The sequence below is a fragment of the Etheostoma cragini genome, chromosome 14 (genome assembly GCF_013103735.1).
Source record: "Etheostoma cragini isolate CJK2018 chromosome 14, CSU_Ecrag_1.0, whole genome shotgun sequence".
Classification (NCBI taxonomy): Eukaryota; Metazoa; Chordata; class Actinopteri; order Perciformes; family Percidae; genus Etheostoma; species Etheostoma cragini.
In genome coordinates, this window is record NC_048420.1 from 8,237,527 (window position 1) to 8,248,106 (window position 10,580).

At 42.0% G+C, this 10,580-nt stretch overlaps 1 protein-coding gene across 1 annotated transcript in view; it reads right to left on the bottom strand.

Annotated features, from left to right (window-relative positions):
* Nucleotides 1-1,268: 1,268 nt before the first annotated feature.
* The window catches only part of sh3bp5lb (SH3-binding domain protein 5-like, b), a 13,075-nt gene continuing 3,763 nt past the window's right edge, over nucleotides 1,269-10,580 (bottom strand). The window contains exons 4-7 of the mRNA XM_034891710.1: nucleotides 4,750-4,911; nucleotides 3,261-3,434; nucleotides 1,824-2,350; nucleotides 1,269-1,756 (exon numbers count right to left, since the gene is read on the bottom strand). Coding sequence (XP_034747601.1) covers nucleotides 1,684-1,756; nucleotides 1,824-2,350; nucleotides 3,261-3,434; nucleotides 4,750-4,911 — 936 coding nt within the window. The 3' untranslated portion in view covers nucleotides 1,269-1,683. The remainder of the gene's footprint in view (nucleotides 1,757-1,823; nucleotides 2,351-3,260; nucleotides 3,435-4,749; nucleotides 4,912-10,580) is intronic.

Sequence of the window (10,580 nt, forward strand, 5' to 3'; positions counted from 1 at the left end):
ATATATATATATATACACAAATATATGTTACTGGAAGTATTGGCCCTTTACAAAGACAGGTAAAAAGTACTGAGTGGGCTATAATTTGTCTGACATAAACCACAAATATTAAATGAAGTAATTTAGGGGCAGAACTACTTTTGAAACACATGGTAGTGGTGGCAATCACCTTTTGGCAAGTGCAAAATTGCATTTTATGGGTTGTATTGCTCCTTTAAAAAGGTATTTTAAAAGTACTGGGTGGTACAAATATATAACTCAAGAAGGAAATCAATTCATTTTGAGGCATAAATTACCTTTCATTGCATGCTCCTGCATAGAGGGTAGTGTGTCTGGGATTCGTTATGGCAGAGCATAAAGAAAGATGTCCCAAAGAAATCATCCCTTCAAAAAGCTTCTTTTTTTTTACCAAAAAGCTGCAGATCTGCAGGTCTAAAAATGGTTGCCCAAAATGTTCTTTGTCAAAGTTTACAGAGTGACTTGCTGGCTTAACTGGACCCACCACTACATACGTAGCCGTGTGCACACATTTCACATTTCAGGTGAACTCACTTTTGACTGCCAATCGAAGTGGTTTGAGTAATCTGGATAAACGGTACAACCCTGCCTGTGTTTCCATGTTTCCAGATCTCAACAGTTACTTTAGTAAATCCAGTGTTTCTCTATTGGATAGAGATGATGGCCAAAGCTACAATGAAAACTAAAGTTATAACAAACTGGCGAGACCTATTGGTCCATCCCTAAAGTAAAAACACAAGTGGTACCAACATTTTAAAATGGTCTGTGAAGACACATAAGTAAATGAAAAGTGTTTCAGTGTAGAAATGCATTCCTTCTCCACTGCCCGTTTGTACTTGTTTCATGCACTTTCGTTTACGTTTTAGCATGTGGAGCAGCAAAGTGGAGAGTGAGGGGAGGTCTGTGCTCTCTGCAGGACTGCTCTCTCATATAATTGCAGTCACGCAGAGATTAATTAGTGTGTGGCCCATGTACCTGCCAACGCTTCCTGCTATTCCTAACTGCAGTGTCAGGGCACTGCTGTGGCGCTGTCAGTCTCTCCATTTCATACTTCGCTCAGGGTTCTTTGTCTCTCTGTTCCTGCATCAAAAGCTCGCCATAATCCTAATGGTACGTGCCCACCTTGGCGTTTTTTTGACGCCCCACTTCCCACCATTGGACTCGACCATTGATGTTCCATCCACTTGCAGTTGTCAGTTTCTCTTCGCCGACCACTGACAAGCAAAGAAAACCTTAATGGCTGCTCCTGATTGGATGAACGCTTCACTCATGATTTCAAATCAGACCAACACGACGGCTTGTTGGGAAACGTTTGCTCATTTTACAAAAACATTTCGCCAAAATGTGTTCCTAAAAAACACGTTATAGAGAAATAATCCGCAGTTGCCGAATGTATCTCAATTTTAATCGCTAACGGTCACTTTAAAAGATTTTCAGAGAGGCGGGAAATCAAATTAACATAAATTAGTCTAGATTCAACTTTACGCAAATGTAGAGCAAGCAAATAATGCTAAGCTTCTCAAAGGGAGCTGCAATGCTCCCAGAATGCATTGCTGGCTGTTTACAAAGACTAGGACTAGGAAATGTGTAAATGACGCAGCCAGTGGGCACGCACCATTACTTCTCTTCTCTTCCAGCTTGGTCCTCTGGCTGACTATCATAGACTCACACTTCTGTGGTGCTGTTTGTTGAAACTCTCCTGAGTCTCCTTGGTAACCCCTCCCTTCTCCTGCGGGGGCATCTCTGCCCCTGCTTCTGCACCCGCTTCTGCCCCTGCTTCTGCCCCTGCTTCTGCCCCTGCTTCTGCCCCTGCTTCTGCCCCTGCTGCCCTGCTGTCCGGCCTCTCATTAGGCTTTCTGTCGCGCTCCCACTCCTCTGCCAGGGCGCTCCCAGGGTCGCTCAGGTCCCCCAGGTGCTCCACCGAGTCACACTTCTCCAGGTCAGAGGCAATGGTCTTCAGGCTGGTGACTGACATGCAGTCTGAGGCGGTGTGCTTCGCCTCCAGCCGCTCCCTCTGGCCCCAGCCGCTCTCCCTGTGCCTCTCCACCCACAGCCTGGTCTTCTCCCCGTCCGCCCAGTTGCTCTCTATTCCGCCAAATCCCACACTGGTGCTCCCGATGGGAATCCCAATGGAAGCTTGGAACTCCGCCTCAGCCCCCACGGGGGAGCTCCGTCCCCCGCAGACTGCAGGACGCCCCCTGCTGGCCCTGATTTGGCCCCTCTGTGCGTGGATGTGCTCGCTGATCTGCTCCAGGTTCCGCAGAGCCACAGAGTAACGTGTTTTCACTTTCGCCACCCGCTCCTCCAGCTGTACGACTCTAGCCTTATGTTCCTGAAAAAAGTCAACAGGAAATTAGCAAGGCTCACAGTGACACATTCAAATATCTCTGGATACGAGGATTTGGCATCATGAACCAGTTCCAAAATTCAGACTCCAAAGTAACCATTAAGTAAATATAAGTTTGGTTCTGCTTTTGGGTCCTAAACAACTACATATCGAGTCTCTGTGCAAAGAGCTACATTTTGTATTTGTTCAGGCACTATGGGACGATGAATAAGAGTTGCACTATGGACTGCAGGTCCTCTGCTTTTGTGTGATCGCCAACTAGGGTTGGGCAAAAAAAAGCTCTCTGGATTTCTTTAAACCAATCACAATGGTCTTGGGTGGCACTAAGCTCCAAACGCAGTGACGGTGGCTCTGCCAAATAGTCTCAGGAAGGAACTTGTTTTGATGGAACGTTTTCACACCGCAAAAGAAAATGCAACATACAATATTAAGTGTCCTGGAGAGAGCCCATTGCGTGGGACCAAGGAACGACCCGTCTGCACACCCGAGAAGGCTGATAATTAAGTTTATGAACGACAGAGACAAACTAAGAGTGAATGCGGTCTGAAACAAAAAGCGGATATTTCACAAAGACGGAAAAATGCTTGTAAAAATGATAAATTTGGTAATGTACGAGTTTCTTTGTTTCAGCGTGAGACGCCCAACTCCAGTATAGTGAGTAGGTCTCACAGTTGCATTTTTGAAAGTTCATTAGACTTATAACTTCTGTAGTCTGTAAGAGTTTGGTCTGGCGTTATATAAAATTCCTAGCCAAGATCCGGACTCAATTTCCCAGTGTGTGTCCGTGCTCACACATAGTAAGAAAAGTGTTAGTCAGCATGAAGACATAGTGTGTATTTGCTTTTATTGTAAAAAGAAAAGAAAAAAAAGAAGCAGGATTTCTACTGGTACAAACCTCTAGAATGTGATTGAATTGAGCCTTGAGTTCAAAGTAAGGTTTGGATTTGACGATGACCTTCTTCAGGGATTTCTGGAGTATCTGGACTCGAGCCTCGGCTTCCTGGCAGAGCTGGGTGACGCGCTGGTGCTCCTGCTCGCTGCGCAGGCGCTCCTCCTCCGCCTCGTTCACCTGACCAGCACAGGAAATATGACTGAGACAGGAACACTCCATGATCCCACAAATCCCACACACAGGCCTTAGTTCTAATTAGTTCCTTTAAAGGATTCGGGTAATTCCGAGTTGTTCACTACACTGAAGGCTGCTGTGCGAGTCACTTGATTCACTGGAGTCAGTATTGCTAGGGATAAGAAAACTTTTTTTTTTTTAATCGACTGTGTGCTCGACCTATTTGCATTTTAACTTATTACATGTATACACCCAACCTACAGTAGGCCTAGCTAGGCTACGTGCAGGACACTTTATGTTATTTTAGAAATGAAAGAATGGCTGTTGGTGTTGATTTGCTTTACTCGGAGCTCAAGGAGAGACTTCACTCGCTTGTCTGAATCTGATCCACTCATAGCCAGCTGGTTCGCGGGATTGACTGACGCAAACATCGACAACTCACGAGTCACCAAGGGCTCGTAAGTCATTGAGGGCTTGGGAGTCCTTGAGGGCTTGTGAGGTCTCGAGTGAATCCCATGGTCTGCCAGCTTCCGACTAAGCTTGAGTGGACTTGTGGAGCTGTTATAAAGCTTTTTGCAGCTAAGATGGCTAGGAATAGTGGTAACTTTTGTTGCAAGAGGTTTGTGTGTGGCGCTGTTATATCTTAGATTGAACTGAAGTAGGACTCAACTGATCCGGGTTAATAATACTAGAGACTCACGATTTGTGAGTCAATTTAAAGACTGACTGAAGATAAGAATAAATCACGACTCAAATAGATTTATCACGCATAAACTTCTGTGTCTCTATAGCCGGAGAGCTTAAATGTCCCCGGATGATAGCTGTAGTGCCATTACTGCGCGATTGGAAACGTTTACAAGCAGCCTCTCTAATCATTAAATTAAATGTATAATGAAAACACTCACACATCATTCCAATGCAGTAGTAAAAAAGAAAAGTAGCCTGCAGGGCCTGTCGAAGGGCGGGGATATGTAAGTGTGGGTTTCTAATGCAGAGAAAAGAATTAATTCGGATGGGTGGAGGGTCATTGGATGATTATAAGCCTACACATGGAGTCGGATAAAGAGCCAATTCGTGCATCGCTAAAAGATAGTAAGTGAGTGTGTGTGTGTGTATGTGTGTGTGTGTGTGTGTGTGTGTGTGTGTGGTCTCTTTCTGTGTGCCTGATCCTGAGTGTGTGTGTGTGCATTGCATTATAGGGTTTGAAGTCACCACCTATTGGAAAAGAAGGGTTAATACGAAAAAAGGTAAAGACATTCTCCTCCTTTTGGGTACAGCTGTGGATCGAGAGGTTCTCCTAGGTCGGGTGGGCGTGTACCTTAGCGGTGGCGTGGTTAAGCATTTCCTGCCAGGTTGGGTCCATGGTGTTCCTGTCAGCCAGGAGGCCCTGCTCCGCCACATACACCATCTCTCTGGCAGCAGTGTGCATGGACACGGCCCTCTCATATCTCAGAGCAGCCTTCTGGGTCTCCTGTTGGGCCTGGAGAAGCAGACAGCAGCAGATAGCCCGTCATATTATCGGCTGCAACACTGAAAAGGCTGCACTCAGTTAAAGGCTGCAAACTGTGGAGCTGGTTCCTTCAGCATCAGGCTGCCAGTCAGACCTGCTATCCACACCATCCAAACATTTTGTTGAAGATTGTTTCCAAAATGTCAAAATTAGGGATGTGGAAATGGAAACAATACCGGGTTAACGCAAAATCATTTAAACGGCACTCTTTTGCTTTTTACATGCTGTTAACACACGTTCTGTGATTTGTGCCTCGGGCTGCTCTGTTTTTGGGGAAATCGGGGAGCAAAGCAGTAGTAACGTTAGCAGAAAGCGTAAACTGCTTTGTGATAACATCCAGAGGATTACCAAGCTCGCCACCCGCCGTCTGGCTCGCCGCGGCGGAGTGCAGCGCATCTCCAGTCTGATCTACGAGGACACCCACGGTGCTGAAGATGTTTCTGGGGATCTGTTGTACACTTCTGGTTTTCCTTGAGAACTCACCTAACACCGACCCACAAATGGACACATACACACTTCATCTAAAGCCAGACTTCCTGTTCTGAGTAACGTCACTTAAAAGCAGCTCAAAATCCCCAAAAATTAAACAAAGCTCCTTGAGCAGAAATGGACAAAGAAGGGGCCTTAGAATGGCATAATATTGAGTTTCAAAGCTCTTCTCCTTAAGACTAAAGTTATCTGCATGTACTGCCCATGTGAACTGAGTTACCCCCCCCCGGAGTACAGCGAGTCTCTAACACCACACACCCAATGTGCTTGTTAACTATTAGAAATCATGCGGTTAATTGTAATTAAATAGGACAGCACACACAACCAGAAACAGATCCATAAAAAAAGCTACATAACCTGAGCCAGATAACGGATATGATATGCAAGTAAGAACCTCCAAGCTTCAAATTAGAGAAGCTCGGGTATGTGCTTTGTGGATCCTCTGTAAATAGGTCTTTCTGCAAAATGCTATCACTCAGTTTTGAACTTTGTCCATAAAGAATAGACCCTAATAACCATTATGTGTACACACTGAGCACATCACACTGTAAATCTGCACACTGTTTACGGCTCATCAGATGGTCCAATCACTTCAGCTGATTGTTGAGCGCCTCTTTTTCTCTTTCTATCACTGTCTACCCCCTTCACGGAGAAAAAGATGATCACCGATCTACTAGCCTAAAGTGTAACTGAGCTGCGTTTGTAACATTGTAATCAAAAATATAAATACATATATGAAAAACGGTTGAGTAAAACTTATATATTCATACGGGCCTATATATACAGAATACTCTCATTGTGAAACGTAGTCCTCAAAGTTAAGTTATACAACATAATGGCAATGGTTATGTATTTTAATTTTAATGTAGTTTGAGGTTCAAGCAGACGCTGTGTGAAGTTTCCCATTCGGGTGGAGGATGGCGCTGAGGAGCATCACAGCAGCTGGGTACTAGGAGTTGGCAAGATAGTGAGAAAAGGGGGCAGAGTGGTGGATAATTAAAAAAAGATCAGCTGGTCACTGGGCCTTCGCCTTTTGTGCACTCTCCCTTTGGAAGGGTCTTCCATCCAACATTAGGGAGGCAGGTTCAGTGGACAATTTTAAATGTGCAGACCTAAAATATTTTCTTTATTCAAATGATTATTGACATGTTTTAAATCCATAACCTCTGAACTCTTGTTGTATTGTTGATTTTATTAAGCACTATCCTTCGTTATTTTATTTCATGTTTTAACCTATGGTGCTCCAATTATGTTCCTTTTTGTGTTGTTGATGTTATATTTAATTTTTCTTTTTATATGAGCTAAATTGTAAATTATTAATTGCAAATGTGACTTAAAGTATTCTGAGACCATGGTACATGGTGATAATTGACTATGAATAGCAATAAATCAAATCAAATAAATTAAATAAAAGAATGCTATCAAAAGGGAAGATGTTAATTTTCCTAACCGTGTAATAGATATGAAGAAATCTCTGAGTCGCTGGCTTACCAGAGAGCTCACTATCTTTGGTAGAGTTACTCTATCTAAAACAGAAGGTATTTCCAAAGTAACTCATCCAGTCACTTCCTGTATGTTTTGTCTGGTTAATGTGAAGAAAGCCAACTTAATTATTTTCCATTTCCTGTGGAAAAATAAAACCCATTATGATTAGAAATCACAGCTCTTTAAAGAGTGTGATATGGGTGGTATCAAAGCCGTGGACAAAGTTTGGGACCTTTAAGATTAACTGGTTGGAAATATATTTATCACAACCAGACTTTCCACAAAATTATTTTCAAATATTGGAAATGAATATCTAATATGTATCTAATAATATCTTTTCTCCCTATTGAGGCACCTTATGGAACAACAGGGTCATTATAATCAATAGGAAATCATTGTTTAAGTATGACTGGTATGAAAAGGGCATTGTGTTTGTCAATGAGATAATAATGGTAACATTTTGGAATATAAAGCTTCCTTAGACAAATAACGGTTAAACTGTACTTATAGAGAATACAACAAGATCTGTAAATCAATACCTATACCATTATTAAAGTTAATTCAAAGCAGGTTGTTATATGCAAGAATGAGACCCTTACCAACATTACCAAATTTAGTTATTAATGATTATTTTGAGTTGAAAAAAACTCCAGGGAGTGGGGAGAGGCAGTTGGCGCATGCGCAGACGCTTAACCCGATCTAACCCCAGTTAAAGGACTAAATGAACTTAGGGGTTAATAACATATGAGTGCCAAGTCGACTGTTCTCTGGGACATGACAAACACCGTGCTTGAGCTATGTTACTGGTTGCACGGCGCACGTGGTTCGACTGGTCATGACATGATGTATATTTAACGGTACAGTCTTCATAAACTGTTCCCTCACAAAGTTCTCAATGTTTTGGTTTACATGTAGGGACCATCACTGTGCTACCGGGGACGTGTGGTGCTGTTTAGAGCCTTGTTGGTCATATAGAAATAGCAATTTCTTTTTACTTTACCAGTTCCCCGACTACTAGCGTTGCAAGCTAATTAGCAGTTTGCACTAAAACTGGTCACATTTGATTAATCATGAAAACACATCCCAGAGAACGGTACCCATGTGTTGTTAACCCCTAGGTTCCTTTTGCGCTGGAATTGTCCTTTAAATATGTATACGTGGAGAAATACCCCGGTTACTAAAGGAGTTCTCTAGGTCTGTTAACCAGGTTATGAGAACTGTTTTGAGAAAATAGGGACATTTCAATGAGGGGGATTCAAACCACATCCCTTCAGATAGATGGTTTGTAAAGTAAAACATTTCAATGCTCTAAATTAAGGGGTATTTAATTATGACATAAAGCATTGAGTAGTGGTTAATTTTTACAGTTTAGTATTCAATTGCTTGTAATTTTAAGCATAACCTCTGAGTGTAGTGAGTTGAGATACATTTTATTGCCAACAAATTCAACTTTTTTTAATTGTAAGACAAAGATTGTGTTATTTCTTCCTTTAAAAGTTACCTAATCTCACTGAAAAAGGCAGTAAATTATCATATTTGTATTTGTAGGCCGTATTTTAAAATAATATCACTGGGGTTCATCCTGGATAAATCATTCCAGACATGCAGCTCTCAGTACGCTCAAAGCCTGGAGGGACGGGCATCTGTGTTAGTTTGGGGAAATCAAATTGTTAAAGTCAAGGTTGTTCTAATCCCAGGGGAAGGTCTGGTGGACATCTCTGCATGAGAACAAAGCAGGAAGGCCCGCCGGGAGGAAGAAGGTTTTAAAGAATGTACGGTCGCTGCTTAAAGATGAACGACTGCGTCACTGTTGGTGATGATGCCTTTTAGTTGTGTTGAGTCTTTGCATGAACGGCCTGTCAAACATGTTGTGGTTTAACCATTAGAGAACAAAGGAGACGGCGGGACATGGTTCTGTACATCATCCTGCTTAATCCATCTAAAATAAAAACCAGAACAGCTAGAACATTTATTCTTCTTGCAGCAGAAAGCTGAGGCTTCTTTTGTGTCATCACGTTGTACGCCCGTGATGATGCTATCCCTGTCCGTGACCAAACCGTGTGACCTCAGTCTTCTGCAGATAACACAAAACACCTTCATAGTCTCAAGAACTGAAACATGTACTATGGTCAACTGTTCAAATAACTACTGGACTGATCAGAAACATTCCCTTCATGTTTCTACATTTGGAAATCTTTTGGATCAATATGTTTATTCTGTTTGTTTAGTAACATCTGATAAAAACTGATATTGTTTTTTATTTATCACACAATTTCAATACTTTTACTAACTATTATGGTTTATTGACTTGCATAACCTTTTAGCTAAGGTTTAACTGATTTTAGGAATATGAAGCATATGAAGATACTCAAAGAAATTACATCACAATAAGCGAAAAGCAACGTAGGGACTGTCGGACCATTGTATTTCATGGGGTTAATTCAAAATCTGCACATGAACATTACTGATTTGATATTGCATTTTTAAAATTGAAAATGACAGTGAAAATAAGATTCAGATTAATAATCGATTATTTGCTTTATTGCTTCCAATTAGACCTCTGCCCTTTGTCTGGGAAATTTTCATTAGTTCAATTCCAGTTTGGAATGAGTGCTCAGCATGTTGATGAACAGACTGCCACACAGGCCTCGCTCCAAGGGTTAAACCTCTTCCCTAATCAATTAGGTCTCATTACAGCCAAATCATTCAAGATAAGTATCATCATTTAGGTCCCCTAATGGGTTTCATTAGTAGTTCCACTTCCCCTCAGCCCTTAATATTACTTCTACAGTGGTCCGGCTGAATACTCGATTCTGATTGGCTACAGGGTGTCCATAAAAAAGTGTTATGGACCTTTTAAATGCAATACTTATGCTGACTTCCTGTCAGTTGATGTCATTCACATACACTGCCATAGGTAATCCACCTGGAGCCATTTATGTGTGAACAGGACACCTACTAAAGGAGTTTTGGGTGTTTATTCGAAATGAATGTGCAACAGAAAAAGAAAATGTTAATGTGTTATTTCCATCACCGTGCAACCGTGTCGCGTTCACTGCCTCGTCCTCTGAACACCACACGACAGCGCTAACACACAAGCAGCAGGTAGCAAGTTACACTGCCCCTCTGAACTGACTCTGTTTCAGCGAATAACGTTATCTCACATCCCGTTCACTGTTCAGGTCTCTATTTCAGCCTGCGGGCAACAATACACATTGCCTATAATGTGTTTGCGAAAATCTTTATATGGTTTTGGTAGCTAGCTAGCTTGTCTTGATGTTAAACATACTGTAAAAATATATTTACTGGTTGTCAACCGTACACAATGTTACTGTCTTTGAATCTAGGATAGCGTTAGCTTTCTTGCTCGTAGCTGTCTGAGCTGAAGGGTTCTCTGAGCTGAGCGGACTGTAACTACAGTGGTGTGAAAAAGTGTTTGCCCCCTTCCTCATTTCCTGTTCCTTTGCATGTTTGTCACACTTAAGTGTTTCGGAAGATCAAACCAATTTAAACAATAGTCAAGGACAACACTTGTAAACACAAAATGCAATTTGTAAATGAAGGTGTTTATTATTAAAGATGAAAAAAAATCCAAACCATCATGGCCCTGTGTGAAAAAGTGATTGCCCCCCTTTTTAAAACATACTATAACTGTGGTTGTCCAC